Source organism: Arachis ipaensis, chromosome B03 (assembly GCF_000816755.2).
Source record: "Arachis ipaensis cultivar K30076 chromosome B03, Araip1.1, whole genome shotgun sequence".
Lineage (NCBI taxonomy): Eukaryota > Viridiplantae > Streptophyta > Magnoliopsida > Fabales > Fabaceae > Arachis > Arachis ipaensis.
In genome coordinates, this window is record NC_029787.2 from 84,187,721 (window position 1) to 84,209,461 (window position 21,741).

Below are 21,741 nucleotides of genomic sequence, written 5' to 3' on the forward strand. Positions count from 1 at the left end.
TAAATGTTTTTGAAGCCCTCAAGCACCCCAATGATTCTGAGGGGTGTATGAAAATAGATGTCATTGAACCACTTGTTCAAGAAGTACTGGAAGCTGAGCAACTTGATGATGTTCTGGACCCTAATTCTGACTACGAATTAGTTGAAGTTGATGATTCACCACCCCAAAAGGAGCTGATGAACACGCCAATAAAGGAGGAGAGGTAATGAAATTATGGGAAGCATGTATTATTTACCCTATTTCTGACAGTCCTTGGGTAAGTCCTGTGCAGGTAGTTCCCAAGAAAGGAGGGATGACAGTGATCCAGAATGAAAAGAATGAGCTTATTCCTAAAAGAACAGTCACGGGATGGAGAATGTGCATAGATTACAGGAGGCTCAATACTGCTACAAGGAAGGATCATTTTCCCCTCCCTTTCATTGATCAGATGCTTGAGAGGTTAGCTGGTCATGCTTTTTATTGTTTTCTAGATGGATATTCTGGATATAATCAAATCGCAGTGGACCCTCAAGATCAAGAGAAGACAGCATTCACATGCCCCTTTGGAGTATTTGCTTACAGGAGAATGCCATTTGGACTTTGCAATGCTCCAGCAACTTTTCAGAGGTGTATGCTTTCAATTTTTTCTGATATGGTTGAAAGGTTTATTGAGGTATTTATGGATGACTGAGGACAGCTACAAAAGTCCTTCAGAGCGGGTTTTACTGGCCGACTCTCTTCAGGGACTCAAGAGCTTTCGTAAAGCACTGTGGCAGATGTGAAAAAGCGGATAGGTTGAAGTGGACAGGTTGAAGTTTCCAACAGGGAGCTTAAGAGGATTCTGGAGAAGACCGTCAGTGTTTCAAGAAAGGACTGGTCTAGGAAGCTTGATGATGCTCTCTGGGCATACCGGACAGCATACAAAACTCCAATTGGCATGTACCCATATCAGTTGGTCTATGGCAAAGCCTGTCACTTGCCAGTGGAGCTGGAGCACAAGGCTTATTGGGCAATCAGGTACCTAAATCTTGATTCAGAAGCTGCAGGAATTAAGCGGATGCTTCAGTTGAATGAGCTTGATGAATTCAGATATTCAGCCTATGAGAATGCCAAGCTCTATAAGGAGAGAACCAAGCTACTGCATGATAAGAAGATTGCCATCAGAGTCTTTGAGCCAGGACAAAGAGTGCTTCTGTATAATTCAAGGCTCAAATTCTTCCCCGAGAAGCTAAAATCCCGGTGGTCAGGACCGTTTGTGGTTACCAGAGCCTCGCCATATGTCATGTGGAAATACAGGAAGAAAATTCTGACAGGAAATTTATAGTGAATGGCCAGAGGTTGAAGCACTATCTTGGAGGCGAGATTGACCGCCAGAGGTCCACTCATCTGCTGAACTAGCAGAACTGACCGTCAAGCTAGTGACGTTAAAGAAGCACTTGTCGGGAGGCAACCCGATAATTTCGTATCCTTCGCCATTTTTCGTAGTAGTTTTTCTTAGTTATTTTGTTTTTATTGAGTTCTTACTAATTCTCTGATCATGCAGCTATGTTCTTCCAGGAACCGACCACCTCAAGCTAGAAAAAAAATGCTACGTGACGCGAGCGCATCAGCGACGCGTCCGCGTCGCAAGGGGAGAAGAGAAAAATAAAAACGAACAGAGAGTCACACTGGAGCGTGGCTGGAGGCGTGCCAATGGCACAATTCGTTCCACGCGACCACGTCGCCGCGCGTCCGCGTCGTATGGGCGTAATGGCCTCCCACGCGACCGCTTGACCCACGCGGCCGCGTGCCCTGATTTTTGACGTAAAACGAGTGCACAGCTGAAAGTTGTGCTAGAGTGGTGCTGAACTGGCACTGGACGCGCAATTCCCTTCACGCGACCGCATGCCCCACGCAGCCGCGTCGTACCCCATTAACTGCCCACTCGCGCGATCGCATGCCCCATGCGATCGCGTCACCCCAATTTTGGCAATTATATCAATTTGAACAGAGAGTTGTGCTGGCACGAGGCTGCACTCGCGCCAAAAGCACAAACTGGGTCACGCGACTGCGTGACCGACGCGATCGCATCAATCCGTATAAGAGCAATGCGTGCGACCGCGTGCCCCATGCGGCCGCATCGCTTGCGCCGCCCAGTTTTCTTTCTCTCTCTCTCCCAATCCTACTTCTCTCTTATTCTCTTATCCTTTTATTTTTTCTTTCATTTTAATATTTGTCTTTTCTATTTTCAGTTCTTCTTTGCTTGAGGACAAGCAAACCCTTAAGTTTGGTGTTGACGCTGCGCTTACAGGTTTTCTAGTACAAAAGGGAGGTGAATCATCTTCGCGAAGGAGCACAACCTGAAGAATAAAGCGACCACTAGGATAATTAAGGTGGTTGAGTTCCTTTCATTTTTTATTCCTCCCCTCTTTTTCTATGATATGTTCCGGTTTCCTGTTATTTTGCTTTGTTTGTTGCATGATCCTTTATTAGTTAGAATCCTAAGACTAGTTTAGTTTTTCTATTGCTTTAATTCTGAAAAGATGTCTCATGTATTACTCACTGAGCTTAAATTAAAAAAAAATATAGGAGTGATATATTGCATGAGAAAGTGGGTCTATATTGAATAATAGTCTTATTTACTTAAATGTGGTGGTATTTTCTGTGATTCTGAATGCATGACATGAACAGTGCATATTTTTTGATAGTGAAGTTTATGAATGTTAAAATTGTTGGCTCTTGAAAGAATGATGACAAAGAGAAATGTTATTGATAATCTGAAAAATCATAAAATTGATTCTTGAAGCAAGAAAAAAACAGTGAAAAACACAAAGCTTGCGAAAAAAATAAAAAAAATAATAATAAAAAAAAAAGAAGCAAGCAGAAAAAGCCAATAATCCTTTAACTTAAAAGGCAAAGGGTAAAAAGGATCCAAGACTTTGAGCATTAATGGATAGGAGGGCCCAAGGGAATAAAATCTTGGCCTAAGCGGCTAAATCAAGCTGTCCCTAACCATGTGCTTGTGGCATGAAGGTGTCAAGTGAAAAGCTTGAGACTGAACGGTTAAAGTCGTGATCCAAAGCAAAAAGAGTGTGCTTAAGAGCTCTAGGCACCTCTAACTGGGGACTCTAGCAAAGCTGAGTCACAATCTGAAAAGGTTCATTTGATGAAGTTTCTGCAGAGAAAGAGAAGAAACTAAGGAGATGACCAGCGAATACCGACGCGGACGCATGGCTCACGCGACCGCGTGGAATGGAGGAAATCACAATGACGCGATCGCGTGCCTGACGCGAACGTGTGGACTGGAATCTACACAAATGACGCGGACGCGTCACATGCGTCACGTGCAGAAAAAGTAGAAAAACGCTGGGGGCGATTTCTGGGCTGTTTTGACCCAGTTCTTAGCCCAGAAATCACAGATTAGAAGCTGCAGAATGGACAAATCAAGTGGTCCCACCGATCAGCTAAAGACTTGTTAATTAATTCGAATTTAAATTCAAATCTTATTTTAGGAAAAGATATTATTTTAATTTTAATTTTAGAAATTTGATTTTTGAATTATTAGGATTAGTTATAAAAGGGATCCCAATAGGGTGGTTCCAAAAGAAGATATTCCAAAACATATTCCACAACATTATTCCATACAAATTTATATTCCGTATTCCATGAGCAACTAATCCTCCACTGTTAAGGTTAGGAGCTCTGTCTATTGTATGGATTGATAATATTATTTTTCTATTTTAATTCATGTTTTGATTTATATTCAATAATTGTTTTCGTTCTTTATTTTATGACTTTGGGTGGAACGGAAGTATGACCCATGTTCTATTTGAGTTCTTGTAAAACTTGGAAAAGCTCTTTACTTGAACAATAGCTTGAAAACATATTATCCTGAATTTCTAATTGTTTGTATTTAACGGGATACGTGACATATAATCCCTTTATTTTTGGATAATTAGGATTCTTGTGGCATATAAACTAGAATTTGATCATCACCCTCTAATTGGAATTAATTGTCCAAGGAATTGGCAGTTGATGAATTTTATAGGAGACTAGGAAGGTCTAAAGAATTAGGGTCTAGTCACAAATAGTTTGCCATGAATTAAATCTTGCATGATTAAAATAGTTAATAAGAAAAGTCAATCCAGAAAATAGATAACTCTGAAACCTTAACTGCCTTCTCCATATATTATTCCCAACTTAATTACTTGCCCTTCTTCAATATTTTTGATATTGTTTAATGTCTTTTATACTGCATCTCAACACCAATTTTTGTTTGTCTAACTAAGCCTATCAAACACTATTGTTGCTTAGTCCATCAATCCTCGTGGGATCGACCCTTACTCACGTAAGGTATTACTTGGTACGACCCGGTGCACTTGCCGATTAGTAAGTGTGGTTGTAAAAATACCGCATCACAACCCAACCCCCTTGGATACCATAACCAGTAATATGCATACCTCACTGCAATTCTTTGAGAAGACGATCCAGGACTAATACTCTCGGTTATTTTTATTGGGTTGGACTTATGACAACCACAAATTAAACTTTGATTGAGGAGTGTTTGTTGGTCTAGACTATGCTTGCAACAAAATAATCCCATTTTTAATGAGAAATTCTAGATCAACATAAATTCTTATATCACACTGGCAAGCAATGAAGTGGATTCTTAGATACCTTAATGTTACTTCCAAAGTTTGTTTATGCTTTCGGAGTGGCCAACCTATGTTGGATGGTTACACAGATGCGGATATGATTGGGATCTTGATTCAAGAAAGTCTACCTCTGGTTATATGATGACTTTTGCAGGGGGAGCTATATCGTGGCAATCTCAACTTCAAAAATGTGTTGCTTTTTCTACTATAGAAGCAGAATACATTGCTGTTGTTGAAACTTCTAAAGAACTCTTGTGGATGAAGAAGTTTCTACAAGAGTTAGGCATCAATCAAGAGAAGCTTGTGTTATTTTGTGACAGTTAAAGTGCTATCCATCTTAGTAAGAATCCGACATTTCATTCCAGATCGAAGCACATAGAGGTGAGATATCATTGGATATGTCAAGCGCTTGAGATGAAGTCATATGCACTTGAGAAGATTCATACTGATGATAATGATTTAGATATGATGACTAAGATTACCTGCAGTGAAGTTTGATTCCTGCAAAGAGAAGGTGGGATTGGTGTAGTAGCCTATCTCCACTTGAGTTGGTCAGGGAGATATTTTTTGGTGGGTCCCCAACTTCAAGTGGGGCCCACACAAATTTAAAAACAAAAACAAACAAAAAATAAATAAATAAAAGAAAAGTGGCTAATAAGCCACGGTAAGGAGAGAGAGAGATTTGGAAGTCTTCTTTTTTGAAACAAAGGAAAACAGAGAGAGTGAGGAGTGTCTTTGGCATCGAAGAGGAGAAGAAAATTAGGGGAAAATGGCAAGCCATTTTGTATCTGATTGAACCGGTAAACTTGCTCCATTTCTTATGAAATTTTAGTATGTTATTCCTAGTGTAGAGATGAACATTAGGATATAACTTGCTAGTTGTATTGCCTTCTCTTTTGTCTGATTTGAGATACCCACTTTGTGAAGGATTTATGTTGATTCCATCAGTTTTGATGATGTATTTTATTGATTGTTGAGATGCCCTAGTGCTACTAAACCTAAAATCACTTAACAAACATATTAAGGCATCGAATGGAATTAAAATGAGTTAAATTTAGCTATTTTAAGGCCTAAAAAGTATGTTTTCACATTTAAGCACAAATCAAGGGAGAATTACAAAACCATGCTATTTCATTGAATAAATGTGGAAAAAGGTGATAAAATCTCCCAAATTAAACACAAGATAAACCACAAAATTGGGGTTTATCAGCTACTAGGAAGAATGATTGGGTACTCATTATTTTGATAGTGGAAGATTTTTCTGTATTAGATCCCGTGGATTTTTTGTCCCTCTTTTGCAGGTTTTCCCACGTTAAAATTCTGGTGTCTGATTATTTAATTTCTACCATTATATTTGCTGCTTGGAGTATCTTTGGTATTGCCTATTTAATCGCACAAATTATGAAAAAATTATTTTTGGTGCTTCTACTGTTAGACAGATTCTTATTTGAACCTTTTGTTGAGTTTTTCCCAACACCTGACTCCTACCTCCTATCAAAGTTTATAGTTACTAAAAAGATACTATAAGAAAGAAATGATAGAAAGAATAAGTATGAACACAAACTGATTCAATTTGGGGTTTAAGGAGGATTAATATATTTAGGATTTTAAAGAGAGTTAAGTACCACATTGGGTCAACATTAACCAACATTTATTTATTACCTCAATTAATAGTTTTAGTGTTAGTGTGGCAGTGATGATGCCAACTCATCACTCCGTTAGTAAGTCGTTACTGTAAAAGGGTTGAGAGACTAATATAATGCCCAATTATCAATATCGAGGATATAAATAGTACAATTAGAATTTTGAAGACCATTTAAGTGCACATAGCCGATCTCAATGACCACTTTAAAACTTTTAGTATTCGAATAATAATTGTTTAGCTAAAAAAACAAACTCTCACAAAAAATAATGAACATGGATCATAAATAAAAAAATCATTAAAGGATTGTAGTACAAAATAATATACATACATCTGTTCTAGAATTTATTAAAAATTGAAAATATTTCTTGTGTACTCTAATAACAAAATTATTTTCATCACTCATATTTTAATTGAAAAAACTAAAAAAAAAAAAAGACTTATTAGAGTTCATATATATCCCAAAGGAAAAACTACCAAAAGTACCCATGAAGTTTATGAACGCTGACAAAAGTACCCATAAACTAAGAAAATTAACGCTGTACCCATGAAAGATGGGTTCCATATGACAAAAGTATCCAAATCCTAATTTTTGTTGATTTTTTAATAAAATTCCTAAACTACCACACCCTAAGCCCATTCTACCGTCACTCCCTCTCTTCTCTTCTTCCTCTCTCCTCACTTATCCCTCAAAAACCCTCACAGAGTCACAGAAACTCTCCTCCTAACTTCTCATTGCCGTCCGCCACCCACCTACTCCATTACCGCTAATCTCTTCCCCTCTCACTGCTTCTCCCTCTCACTATTAAGGTGACTACAACACCTTCATTGCACACCTGTGACCCAACCTGGGGAGAATGCTGCCGTGGCACGCCTGTTGCAGCCGAGGAGAACGTCGTCGTGGCGCGTCTGACCCAGCCGAGAACACCGTCATCGCACACCTGAAAAGAGAGAGGGGTCGTGGTACTCTTGCATGAAGAAAGCGGGTTCGATAAAGAGAAATCAGAGAAGAAATGGAGGCGGCACTGTGGAAGGAGGTTCTGGCATTGACAATGTTACAGTCGGGCGGCGAAGAAAATTGTATTTTTTTTAAACATTTTTATTTTATTTTTCTTCTTTTTAGAAATTGATTTAGTTACTACTAAAATTATACTGTTCTATTTTTTTTAAATCTGCTTCTATTTTTTATGAAGGTTGAGATTAATTTACAGAAGACCCAGTTGATGGCCACTTCTACTTCTGATTTTTGCTGAAATAAATTTCATATTGGATGAATGGATTTGTTGATTTTTTATGGTTGATGGCTTTTTCTATTTCTAGTTTTGCTAAAGTGAATTGAAATTGGATGAATGGATTTGAAAATTTGTATGTTTTGAGTATTTTTTTTGTGTTTGATTAATTTGGTTTGGATATGGATTATAAATTTATGAGTGAATCGGTTGAGATCCGATCCTCTACCACCACCACTACTATCATTGATTTCGGTCTGGTTTGTTGTAGGAGTAGTTTTGGACTCCATGGCAAGAGTTGGTACAAATTGAGTTATAAAAGGTTGAAAAAATGAGTTGAGGTTGAGTGTAGGGTAGTTTAGGAATTTTATTAAAAAATCAACAAAAAATTAAGATTTGAATACTTTTGTCATACAGAACCCATCTTTCATAGGTACAGCGTTAATTTCCTTAGTTTATGGGTACTTTTGTTAGCGTTCGTAAACTTCACGGGTATTTTGGTAGTTTTTCCTTTCCCAAATTACAAAAGAACAAGATAACAGCTACAACTACACCATTTTGACATTCGTGCAATCTTGCTTTGATTTAAGATCCTTGTCTAGTTTTTATTGGATAGTGACCAAATCAAGCTCTCTATTGTCTGACTCCTACCTCCTATTGGTTCCAGAAACTGAAAAGATATTGCCAGAATCAATGAGTCATAGAAAGAATAAATATGAACACAAATTGATTCAATTTGGAATTTAAAGAGGATTCAGTACATTTAGGATTTTAAAGAGTGCTAAGGACTACATTGGGTCACCAACATTCATTTGTCACCTCAATTAGTAGTTGTAGTGTTCCCGTGGTAGTGATGGTGTCAACTTATCACTCTGTTAGTTATTGTGATAAAAGGATCCATACATTAATAATATGGTGTAAGCTGTTAATATCTAGAACATAAATAGGACACTTAGAATTTCAGAGATTATTTAAATATATGCTAGCAATTTTAAAGGCTATTTTGAAATTTTAGTTTTCGAATACCATTTTGAGAATTTAACTTAAAAAGAAAACAAAAAATAATGAATATGGATCATAAATTCAAAAGCCATTAAAAGAGTTATAGTACAAAATAACATACGAACAAATGAACAATCATGTAATCATCTCATGACACATGACATCTGATCTAAACTCTATTAAAAATTAAAAATATTTTGTGTGCTCAAATAACAAATGAATATTCTTACTCTGCAATATTTATTTTATTAGTTTGAGCTTAGTTTTTATTTTATTAATATTTTTAAATTATATTAAAATAATAACGAACCTATAATTATAATGTGAAATACAGTTAATTAATCAAAATAAGAGCATTGGGAAATTTTCTCAAAATTGGGTATCATAAAGGTGGCAGCAAAAGAGTGCATAAAATCTCATCCGTGATATAATTAATAGTCACCGTGAGAAGAATTGTGAGGAACAGACCTCCGTAATTCATTCTATTATTTGTAACTTGGGTTGCTGATTGCAACCACAGTACTAGCATGGAAATAAAAGTGGAGTTGTGAAACACCATGGACGAGGCTTGGTGGAAAATAGATATATATACTTCAAGTGAATAAATAGTAATTATTTTTGCATTCCAGAATTTAAGTCTTGACTCATGAATAACTGAATAAGTCACAGGTTTGGCAGATCTTATCACAGAAATTTAGAACATGATTACATGTATTTATGCAGAAAGGAGTTATTCAATTGTAAACTCCAAAGCAATAAACAAAATTTTGTAAAGTACATCTCAATCTATCTAATATTCAAATGGGGATCTCAATCTATCTGAAGGACATCAAAATCTTGTAAAGTTGTATGTATGTTAATAATAAATGTTCAAAGCTAACCTTGTTCTCTACTTGTGTTGCTCAAAACAATGTAGAATCAAAATAAATTTGAAGTAGTTTTTATTACTCATGGGAGGAACAACTGTACATGACTAAACACCAACTATCTGCATTGAGCTACCTCTCAAAATGTTGGCATTTTCTGCTTCGTTCAACCAGTGGTTATGAATGTTCCTGAAGCGAGCATGAATTTCTTTATGCAGCAGATAGAAGAACATCCTTTGCGAATGAGGCAGAGCCGTTATTAGGCGCGCCCTTAATATTTAGAATAAAAGTAACCAAATTATAAATCTGAACATTCTCAAATGATGGTATCTTCCTCCCCCTTGCAAATTGAGGACCATGTCCAATAAAAATGCTCCTCATGGAGAAGAATTCATTATCATATCCATGCGAACCACCACATTCTTTGTTCTTGGATCTCTTCTGCTTAACCTTGAAGCCTTCCTCAAGCAAGCCAATTATCGGAGGAATCCTATCGCTGGCCGAATAATGAAGCCTGCTAGGCAGATCCTCCTTCAGATACACCTTCAAATACTTCCCATTCTCAACTTTCCCAGAACTCAATCCTTGGTTCATCTTAGCAACAACATCTGAAGGTGAATAACCAGAAGGTGGCATGATAGCAAGTAATGGAGTATGAGAAATGACCCAATTATCCGGAACATTGATCCAAGGAGCAAGGTCATCCAAGAATATCAATTTCTTATCGCAAGTAGTAACCATTCCATGATCACCGACCATAATAATAGTAACATCATCAAAAATCCCTCTTTGTTCCAAACCAGAAATCAACCTACCAATCATTCTATCAATTCTAGAAACAGCTTCGGTGATCTGAGGATCATCCGCACCAACCTTGTGACCCTGATGATCAGGATCCTCAAAATAAAGTGTCATGAAATCAGGGATTTCATCACTAGGTAAATCAAAGTAGCTCAAAACAGCATCAACCCTATCCTCAAATGGAACAGAACTATTGTAATGCCTACAAAAATTCAAAGGGCAATTCCAAGGACCTTTATGTACCTGAGTGCCAGGCCAGAAGTATGTGGCAGCATTCAAACCGTTCTTGACGACAGTTTCCCATAAAGGCTCACCAAGCCACCATTTTGGGTCAATGGCTCCCATGTAGAAAGCGTCGCCAGAGTGTGGATCCAAGAAATGGTTGTTGACGATGCCGTGGTATGCAGGGTAGAGACCAGTGGCAATGGAGTAGTGGTTTGGGAAAGTTAGGGATGGAAAAACTGGGATCAAACCTGTTTCAGCTTCGGTTCCATTTGCAATCAAGCGTGCAATGTTAGGGGTTGGGGTCTTGAATTGGTACCCGAATCGAAACCCATCTGAGGAAATTAGGATAACTTTGGGGCGATTGAGCTTTGTGAGAGGACGAGCATGAGACTCAGAAGGCGAAGGAGTTGGAGAAGGAGAAGGAGAAGGAGAAGCAGAAGAAGTGGCTGATGATGCTGTTGTTGTTGATGAAGATGACGATGATCTGGAAGAGAAGAAGAGGTAGGCGAAGGCAGAAGCTACAGAGAGAGAAATGCAGGTAACGAGGATGAGAACGATGAATAAGGGTTTGTTATTGGAAGTTGACAAAGGTTCCGAAGAAGAAGAAGAGTCGGTGTTGAAAGAGAGAAGAGCCGCTGTAGAAGGAGAGTCGTCGTGGTCGTGTTCGTCGTCGAGTTCATTGGTCGGAATTGGCGTTGGTTTGGTTGAAGTCAATTTGGATGGTAGAGAATCCGAACCCATCTTCGGACATTCAAAAGAAAGATAGAAAGAAAGTCGTTTAATTTCAGGTTGTGTCGGTGTTATTCGCTGCAGATTTGGGGAAGAAAGGGATCTTGTTATTGTTTGGTTGAGTTGAATCTAAGCAACTGTGGTGAGTTACAGATACAGCGATGTTCGTTCGCTGTCCGCGGAGACTCCAAGTCAGCCACGGTCTCTAAAGTCATTGGTGGATCATGAGATGGGAAGGGACCCACCTGTGACTTAACGGTTCCATAACTAACAATTACCAAGGTTTTAAAAACCGGTTTGAACCGGCCGATCAAACCGTAAACAGGTAGAAATAGTATTCAGTTAGATGCTATAATCAAAAGTTTCAAAAATCACAGTTGAACCGCCAAATCGGCCAGAAACTAGTCGATCGAACCGAACCATGAATATCGGCTAATTTTCTCCCAAAAGTCCAAAACGACGCCATTTGGTTTAGAGGAGAGGAACCCTACCAAAAACACACAGCCACTCTCTTACAGTCACAGACACTCAGTTACTCTCCTTCTCCTTCCTCTCATCAAGCTCTTTCCTCACTCCCTCACTCCCTCGCTTCCTTTCAACCTCCATCGTGCATCTGCTGTTAGAACGTCGAACTTCAACACCGCCGTCACCACTGCAACGAGTCTCGCCTCCTACCTCACTCGCACAGCCAATGTCCCACGGTGCCAGCTTTGTTCCACCACGCTCCTACCCTTCAGCCGCGCCAGCCCTTCCGTGGTGCTCCCTATCCCGCTGTGTGCTCAGTTTGCTGTTCTTTTCTAGGTATTTTTGTTTTAAAATTTTAATTGTAATTGTTGTTAGTTAATCTGTGAACTGTAATTTTTTATTACTGTAATTTAGGATTGTGGATAATCTTGAATAATTGTGGTTAGTTAATTTGTGAACTTTGTTGTTGTAAATATTTTATTGCGTAATTGTCTATGTTGACTGTTGAGATTTATGGATTACTGTGGGTTGTTGTGGAAATTATTGACTATTGAGACTGTATTGTTGATGTGCTATTGTAGACAATTAAGTTGTATTGTTGCTGTTAATATAGTGTAGTTTATAAACTATATTATTATTGGATTGTATTGTTGACTATTGAGATTGTATTGTTGCTGTGATATTGTTTTTATCACATGCAGTGCTGAAATCTTGCAGCTTATGATCATCAGCCAAACGAAGGAAGGGATCAATCTGGATATATAAAATGAAATCATTAAAGTAAAATAATACTTTTTTATCTTGAGAATCCCATTAATTGAAAGATAGAGAGAGTTAAAAGATCAGTTTGCTATTACAAATTTCTTTCAATTATAATAAAAGTTAAAAAAAAAAAAGATCTCACATGTTTTTTTGTAATTTTTTTTTGGCAACAACAAAGAAATTTTAAAATTTTTATTAGACTATAATTATCTTTTGGTGTATTTATTTTAAATTTTTGTTTTTCTGTGGATAAACTTTCGAGGTATATTTCGTCTCTTGCGTTGTTGTAATACACCTTTTCTTTAATGGAGTGAGAATAACTCGGACATCAAAGAACACGGAGGGTAGGTACCTGCAAAAGACACTTCGACGCTCAAGTCAATAAGTGTTTAAGAGGTATAAAAATTCTATGATTATAGAATGTTAAACATGAAATAGAACTTATCATATGTATATAATAATTCTATGAATATAAAATGTAAGACATGAAATAGAACTTATCATGTGTTGGGATATAGAAATTGGTGCCTTTTATAGGCATAGAGTTGATGAATAGAGTTGATGGTATGACCGTTGGTCATTAAGTCAGAATAATGGTCATTAAAAATGGAAATGATGGTCATTAAGTTGGTAATGAAGGTGTCGGTTACAAGCAAAGAATGAATGATAATTAAGGCCGAGTTATAATTCATTATAACAATAACCGAGTTATAAGGTGACGGATCACAGCCTCCAAGCTTTGTCTACCAATCATATGATCTAGGCTAAGCTTAGAAAATTAAATGAGTTATAACTCGCTAAATATATAAGTGAATAACGATATGGTGAGCCCTCAAGCTTAGTCGGGTTATTATGTCAGTAGTTATTCAAAAAATAATTGAGTCGTAAGAGTTATTCAATCAAGGTAGTAGTTGTGTGGGGGATACTTTTTCGCTTAAGAACAATTTTGCATGACATGCATATAGCATTTGATTGTATGTGAATTGAAAAGTTCAGAAATAGGTATCCATTGACGGAATCGATTGTATGATCCGAGGATATAATGGTTAATTGTCTTGGGAATTTTTCCAGCCCACAACTGCTTATTGATGAATTTCTCGCTCAAAGCAATTAGTTATTGAATATTTACAATTTATAGTGAATGTCATATGACATAAATAAGAAAAATTGAGAAAATGAATATGTATAAAGTTGCGACATATATTGAATAATATATATTGTAAAAGTAAAAGAGTTCAAAGTAGAAAAATATATCTTGAAAGTTGATAATTGTAGAGAAGAAGACGACATATATAAATGTCATACATGTCAAAATGTGAATTATTTAATTTTATTTGTTAATATTATATAACTTTATTTCGTAGAATCTACATTAACTTATTAATAAAGCAATAAAATAATTAATCATGTAATGATATAATAAATTTTGTTTAGTTATGAGGTATATTCTTTGTGAAAAAATAGAAAATTTGCATGTTTGTAATTATTTTTTACTTAACTTTCTGCATTAAACAAATAGTAACATAAAATTTAATAGCATAAAGTAAATAATATAATAGTTATATACAATTGATTTTTGATAGAATCCAATTTTAAGACTTGAACTCATCATCACTGTCATTTAATTGTATAAATAAAATCATCAAGTAATAAGAATATAATACATGATGAAATAAAAATTCAATTGGCATGGTTATTATATGTCATTATTGTAAATGAATGGCTTTGTATCCTGGTAAACGAATCCCCACACCTTCATATAGCTGTACCAGCAGGGTCGATCCCACGAGGATTGTGGTTTGAAGCAAGCTATGGTTAGCTTGCAGGTCTTAGTTAGGCAAATCAGAAGGTTGTTGGATTTGATAAGAGGTATTAAATAAAATCTTAAACAAGATTGTTGAGATTAGTTAAAAAAATTGAATGTAATTCAAATTTTATGAACATGAGGGGAGTAGGAATTATTTTACTCTTCTCCACCACAAACGACGCCAATTGTTCCTTTCCCACAGACGGCGCCAATTGTTCTTGTGTGGATGAACTTTCGAGGTATATCTCGTCTCTTGCGCTGTTGTAATACGCCTTTTCTTTAATGGAGTGAGAATAACTTGGACATCGAAGAACACGGAGGGTGGATACCTGCAAAAGACACTCCGGTGCTAAAGTTAGTAATTGTTTAAGAGGGATAAGAATTCTATGATTATAAAATATTAAACATGAAATAGAACTTATCATGTGTCGAGATATAGAAATTGGTGCCTTTTATAGGCATAGAGTTGATGAATAGAGTTGATGATATGACCGTTGGTAATTAAGTCAGAATAATGGTGATTAAGATGGAAATAATGGTTATTAAGTTGGTAATGAATATGTCAGTTAAAGCAAAAAATGAATGATAATTAAGGCCGAGTTATAATTTATTATAAACAATAACCGAGTTATAAGGTGACGGATCAATTTTATTTATTATTTTATTGTCATAAAACAATTTTTTCGATTAAATTACGATCGAACTGATTAAACTAATAAATCAGTAAATCAGTAGTTAGAGCAGTTCAATGACCGACTCAATTTTCAGAACCTTGACAATTACACTAATTGTTGCTGATTAAATTAACATTAATATACTAATATGACACTCGTTAATCCATGAAAATAAAAATAAAATCTCATTTTATTTAAAATTTACTTTACTATAAGATAAAGTATTAGCTAAACTCATTATTTGATTGTTAACCTTCCAATAAATTAAATATGGAGAGAACATTATTTGGCGAGCATTGCAAGTATTTGGTGCTTATTGGATCACTTGAAGTTGAAGGAAAATCCTCCTAACCTAGCTTCAATAAGAGCTAGCTTCGATCTTAATTAATGGTAGAAATTTGTTGAAAAAATAAATAAATAAATAGTAGAGTGTAAAACGTGCAAGTAATAAAATACGTGAACGATAAATTACATATGCTAGCTTAGAGGGGGCATGTGGATGATTCTTCCAGTGAGCAAAGCGGCTTCCATGACAAAATTGATAACCCTAATAACGTCATCCACTTTGCATGTGTTTTCCTTGAATGTAGGACCTCTTGACTTCTTAAACTTTTTCATACACCCTATGAATGTTTTGCTGCATTCTTCGCTTAGATAGTCATCAGCCACTGCCATATCACAAATTCAAATCTTCATAAAATAATGATTACTACATTATATTCAACATTTTATGTCAAGAAAATGAATAAGTACATGGAACAACTTTTAATTAACCTAACAATAATAACCAACATTTTATTTTAGTTACTTTTTTAATCTTTAATTTTTGAGAATTTAAGATTTAGAATTAGGATTTAATATTTAAAATTTAGGATTCATGATTTTGGATTTAGGATTATTAACTTATCAAGTATGGGTGACAACAGTGTTAGACGAGAAAAAAGAAAAAAATAATTGTGAGAAGTGAAGTAATATATAAAAGTAAGGGCAAGTTACTTAAATAAATAGATTAGAGAAAATATTTACCTGAATGTGTAAAACTGGTTCTTGTTACCTGCATGTGCAAAAAGCCATTTCTATGTAAACCGTGGCAACCCACCACGGTTTCAGAACGTACGTAAACCGTGGAGACCCACAGCGGATTATGATTGAAAAAATTAGAGTGTAAACCGTGGTAGGTCACCACGGTTTACTAAGGAGAAATTGCGTGCATAAACCGTGGAGAGTCACCACGGTTTATGAAGAAATCCTTTTGCACATAAAACCCTGTGGGTCACCACGGTTTATGTTGACAGGAAGTCTATATATATGTTGGTGATTCAAGCTCCATAAGAGATCATTCTCACAATGGCTAGTGAGGAAGAGAGTTTTCTTGCCCTAGTGCATTGCTCTGGGAAAATAAAAAAAAGCAAAAGCAAAGGTGTGAAGTTTACCGACAGAGAACCACTAAGTGTTTTTATCAGGTCGTCGATGACTTTGTCAGATCTGAAGAACAGCATCTTGGAGAAGCTTGGCGTGTTGGGTAGCAAGTGGGTGAAGAAACTATTCTACAAGATTCCCATGGCGGTTGTATCGACCGGTGTTCAGTATGAAACCTTTGCGGTTAAGGCTGATGAAGATATTAGGGTTCTGTTCTACTGTGTACGGAGTTTTCCGGAGATCAGAATCCATGAGTTGTTCGCGAAGTTGGAGGTTGGTGTCGATAGTTCTGGGGCATCCGCGCCAGTTCCCTGCCCAGCTGCCGCGGGTGGTGCATCTAGTTCGATGCCTGCGGTCATACCGTATGTTCCGCCGGTTCAATCACCTTCGTTTGCGGCTGATTTAGACCGAACAGAGGTTGTTGGTTCTATACCTTTGGAGAATGCAGTAGTCATTGAGCCTCCGCACGTTGTGGGCACCGGTGGTGGCCTCGTACCTTATATCGAAGACTTTGGTGGACCTGATCAAGTAGAGAATGCAATGCGTGACGATGAGTCTGACCAGGAGCCTGTTGATATCGATGGTGACAGCGACGATGACAGACGTGGCGATCCACATGCGCAGCATAGGCCAGCAAGTTCTGGTTCTCATCACTACCCTCCACACTTCTCGACACTAAACTTGGAAGCTCTTGGTCAACAGGAAGACAGTGGTAACAGAGTGGGGGGATCTTCTACAGAATTTCAGATTGGGCAATCATTCCAGAGTAAAGATGAAGCTGTGCTGAGTGTAAAGGACTATAGCATCCGGCGAGGTGTTGAGTACAGAGTCATCGAATCGGATCATTTGAAGTATCATGGAAAATACAAGGAATTCGGCAAGGGTTGTAGTTGGTTGATTCGTGTAGCGCTTCGTGCACGAAAGGGGACTTGGGAGGTTAGGAGGTACAACGGGCCACACACATGCCTCGCAACTTCTATTTCAAGTGATCACCGTCAGCTGGACTACCACGTTATCTGTGCGAGGATTCTTCCTATGGTTAGGGCAGATGCTGCGGTTACGGTAAAGGTACTTCAACAAGCGACAGAAGCTGATTACGGTTTCAGGCCTAGTTACAGGAAGGTTTGGATGGCTAAGCAGAAGACAGTGGCAGAAATATATGGAGATTGGGAAGAGTCTTACGCGGAGTTGCCACGTTGGATGCTAGGGATCCAGGCGACAATGCCGGGAACAATCACGGTGCTGAAGAGTGAAGACGTCTCTTGTTCGGATTGGTGGTGGGGTTGATGAGTCCACCGAGTACTTTCACCGGCTATTCTGAACATTTCCACCCTGTATCAAGGCATTCCGGCATTGCAAGCCCCTCGTCAGTATTGATGGTACCCACTTGTATGGGAAGTATGGAGGGACGCTGCTGTTGGCGATAGCTCAGGACGGGAACTCGAACATCCTCCCGATAGCATTTGCCCTTGTGGAGGGCGAAAATGCAGAGTCGTGGTCATTCTTCTTGTCCAATCTCTGAGAGCATGTGACTCCTCAGGAGGGTATCCTTGTTATCTCTGACAGGCATAATGGGATCAAGGCAGCGCTTGAGGCACCTGAGACTGGGTGGCTGCCTCCTCGGGCGTTCCGGGCCTACTGTATTAGGCATGTGGCTGCGAATTTCACCCTAACGTTCAAAGGTAAGGACTCCAGGAGGCTGTTGGTGAATGCTGCCTACGCAAAGACTGAGGCTGAGTTTTACTACTGGTTTGACATCATGCGGACTGAGAATCCAGCAATGTGTGACTGGGCCAACCGGATGGAGTATGACAAATGGACCCAACATGAGGATGCTGGTCGACAGTTCGGGCACATGACCACAAACATCAGTGAATGTGTGAACTCCGTGCTAAAGGGAACTCGCAACCTGCCGGTCACATCTTTGGTTAAGTCAACCTACGGGAGGCTTGCTCAGCTATTTGTGGTACGGGGACAGACAGCAGAGGCACAACTCGGATCTGGGCATGAATTCTGTCAGGCCTTGGTAAAGTCTATTGATCGGAACCTAAGAGACTCGAGGTGCTTCACTGTGACATTATATGACAGGCAGCAGTCCGAGTACACCGTCGCGGAGACAACACCAACCGGCAACTTCTCCCTCGGCAGCTACAGAGTCTCCCTTAAAGATCACCGATGCGACTGTGGCCACTTTCAGGCGCTGCATTATCCTTGTTGCCACGCCATTGCGTGTTGCGCCTACTCCCGGCTTAACTGGGCGTCATATGTTCACGAGGTGTATCGTATGAGTGAGGTGTTCAACGTTTACAAGGAGGGGTTTCTCCCACCTATCCCTGAAGGACTATGGCCTCCATATGCTGGGCCTACCATCATTCCTGACCCTAATATGCGGCGTGCAAAGGAAGGTCGTCCAAAGGTAACCAGGATCCGTGGAAGTATAGATCAGTCTCAGGAGAACCAGCCGAAGCGATGTGGACTATGCCGTCAGCCTGGGCATACGCGGAGGAACTGTCACCAGCGAAGACAGAGTGGTGGAGGGGATGCGTAGATCTCATGTCGTGTATTATGCAATCTATGATGTTTCAGTTGCATCAGGGTCTAGATAATGTTAGTAATGTATGGTTGGTTAAGTCTGTGACTGTCAACATGTTTATCTAATGCAAAAATTTCAATTGAATAAATTCCTGTTATTTTACCTATTAATGTATCGTTCATATTGTGCATTATAATATAAACCGTAGAGCTAAATATCAAATAAGCTGAAACCGGTCAAACTGATTGGTCAAAAGAAAAATAACATTTAACATAAGTCTGAAAGCCATAAACACTAAGTAGCATGCTCAATACATAAAATAACAAAGTCCCTAACGGACAGGAACATATAACATAACTAATCAGAATCCTCAATGGTGTCACTGTCATCATCGTCGAACTGGCCAAGCAGGTGACCTCCGGTACCACACAAAGGAGGACGCCTCACACGCCTAGGTCTCTGATCTGCCTCTGGTGCTGAGGGCTGTGCGGGAATGGCGCTGAAAGCAGAGGCAGGTGTCCCTCCTAACGCAAACCATGGGTCAGACGGAGAAACTGCAGGCTCGTTGAGGTCCACTGCCAACTGAGCCTGAACATCGTCACTCCTGGGCTGCTGATCAGCAAACTGGGCATGCTCCTCAGGCATCTATGGCCTATAATGGGTATCTTCATCATCCCTAAGCATGTTTGCTATGTCCATGTAGAACTCGGACTGAGTAACAAGATCATCAATGTCCATCCCGACAGCCGCGGTAGTAAACTCGGCAAAAGCATGTGGGCTAACGTTCCCAAAGAGCTGAGAGCTAGAACCCACCTCGAACGTCGGCCGATCCATAGCTGATGCTGATCCAACTACCTCCTCACCGGGCACGTGATGACTGCCGTCCCCCTGCTCGGATGGTCCTCTATCAGGCGCACCTCGACGGTTAGGCCGCGCAGGTGGTCGTCTGCCTCTACATCGAGGAACACGGTAGTCCACTGCATCCCCAGGCTCAGCTCCAGGAACATCCTCCTCCAAACGGTCCGCAAACTCCCTCCACTCGCGATCGGTGGTCCGGGTCCCTATACGGCGACACCGATCGACTCGTTTGTTATCTGGTCTGTCATAAACGTGCACTCTAGGAGGTGCCTGCGACGACCCTCTGTGACGCACCTCCTCAGTCAGCACAATCGGCCTCGGATCCTGAAATGCTACATCTGGGGATAGGAACCTGTGCGCCACACGGCACCACCAGTCCAGGTACTCTGCTGATGGACCAGGGTCCATGACTCGATCGACCCATATGACTGACCGAAGCCTGTCCTTCCAATGCTGGTGCCACTCCTGATAATATGAAGGAAACCACCGGTCCCCACCCCTACCATCCTTCGCATGTAGCCAATCTATGTTCAGAGCTGGCTCTGGAAGATGCTGAACACCCCCGAACTGGGGTAGAACCCTATCGACCTGGTGCCACTCGATCGCAGCAAAATATATCAGGCTAGTGACGGCCGTCCATAGCCGTCGGTGCTCGTCAGCTAGTATCTCCGGATGAATGACAGCACCAACATCAACAGAAGAATAAGGCTCCCACACAAACTGCATAGAAACAGTAAGAGTTTGCTACATCAGATTCTCAAACTCAGTCAAGCACCCACTAACGGGCACACCATCAATCGGCAAACCCAGCTGATATGCAACATCCTATAAAGTAATGGTGCACTCACCAAATGGCATATGGAACGTGTGGGTCTCCGGACGCCACCGCTCAATAAATGCGCTAAGGAGAGATTAATCAACCCAGAACCACTGACTGTTTAGCCTAGCCAGATGATACAAGCCGGCAGTCTCCAGATACGGTATAATCCGGTCATGTAAGGGCATATTCTGCTGCCTCCTAACGGCGCTAATAACCCTACTAGGTTGCAAAACGTGGGTAACAAAATCCCTTAACATACAACCATTACAAACAACACCAAACATAATTTTCGTAAAAATTATTAGACTCGTCACATTAAATTCATTGATTCTCTTAGTGTGTAATACACCGTGAAGCTACGAATACTATGCACTCATTATAACAATATAAATACAGAAAAAAAATATTATTCAATAAAATATTTACATTTATAACAAAATATTTTAGAAAAATACTATTAACCAGACTTACAAGATAAATAAGCATAATAAAATATGCATTATTCAGTAGACAATATTAATAAATGCCTCACATTTGGATTGACAGTAACCATAATAATATCAATATTTATGTAAATAACATTAATCAGAATAACAATACAAATAAGCATAATAAAATATTTTTACTAACAATATCCCTAATAATATCAATTGCTATATTAGTATGAATTTTAATAACAATAATAACGACAGAAACAGTAACTAACCTCTTCGTCGATATATCCTGCCACGTGAGCGACGCCATTTAGTCAGTACAAGCGATCCTCACCCTCCATTGGCTCCACCACCCACTTCTCCTTCAAACCTCCAAAGTTTTGCCAAATCCTCTCAACACAACAACAACTTCCTTTTTTTTTGTTCCTTACCAAATGATCCGTTCTAACCTTCCACGGATTACTTATATAGCCACACACACATAAACCGTGGTGACCCACAGGGTTTTATGTGCAAAAGGATTTCTTCATAAACCGTGGTGACTCTCCACGGTTTATGCACGCAATTTCTCCTTAGTAAACCGTGGTGACCTACCACAGTTTACACTCTAATTTTTTCAATCATAATCCGTTGTGGGTCTCCACGGTTTATGTACGTTCTAAAACCGTGGTGGGTTGCCACGGTTTACATAGAAATGGCTTTTTGCACATGCAGGTAACAAGAACCAGTTTTGCACATTCAGGTAAATATTTTCTCTAATCTATTTATTTAAGTAACTTGCCCTAAAAGTAAATAAAAATATTCAAAAAATAATAAAAATCAGTTAAAAATAATCAAAAATAAATTAAATATTATTTTCTAA

General features: G+C 38.9%; 2 protein-coding genes across 2 annotated transcripts; one reads left to right on the forward strand and one right to left on the reverse strand.

The window, feature by feature from the left end:
- LOC107630644 (venom phosphodiesterase 2-like) lies at window positions 9,208-11,283 on the reverse strand. Its single transcript, XM_016333845.2, has one exon. It carries the CDS (start codon window positions 11,117-11,119, stop codon window positions 9,563-9,565), a length of 1,557 nt encoding a protein of 518 aa, XP_016189331.1. The 5' UTR covers window positions 11,120-11,283; the 3' UTR covers window positions 9,208-9,562.
- Window positions 16,286-18,782, forward strand: LOC107633350. The gene is made up of 3 exons (XM_016336988.1): window positions 16,286-17,491; window positions 17,577-17,731; window positions 17,801-18,782. Exons 1-3 carry the CDS (start codon window positions 16,286-16,288, stop codon window positions 18,780-18,782), a joined length of 2,343 nt encoding a protein of 780 aa, XP_016192474.1.

What these genes read in the sequence shown, in the direction of transcription:
- LOC107630644 (XM_016333845.2), bottom strand. Translation starts at nt 11,119, where the DNA reads ATGGGTTCGGATTCTCTACCATCCAAATTGACTTCAACCAAACCAACG.
- LOC107633350 (XM_016336988.1), top strand. Translation starts at nt 16,286, where the DNA reads ATGACTTTGTCAGATCTGAAGAACAGCATCTTGGAGAAGCTTGGCGTG. An exon ending in CGGTGCTGAAGAGTGAAGAC is followed by an intron (nt 17,492 to 17,576) that starts GTCTCTTGTTCG and finishes CCCTGTATCAAG; the next exon opens with GCATTCCGGCATTGCAAGCC. An exon ending in GGCGAAAATGCAGAGTCGTG is followed by an intron (nt 17,732 to 17,800) that starts GTCATTCTTCTT and finishes TATCTCTGACAG; the next exon opens with GCATAATGGGATCAAGGCAG.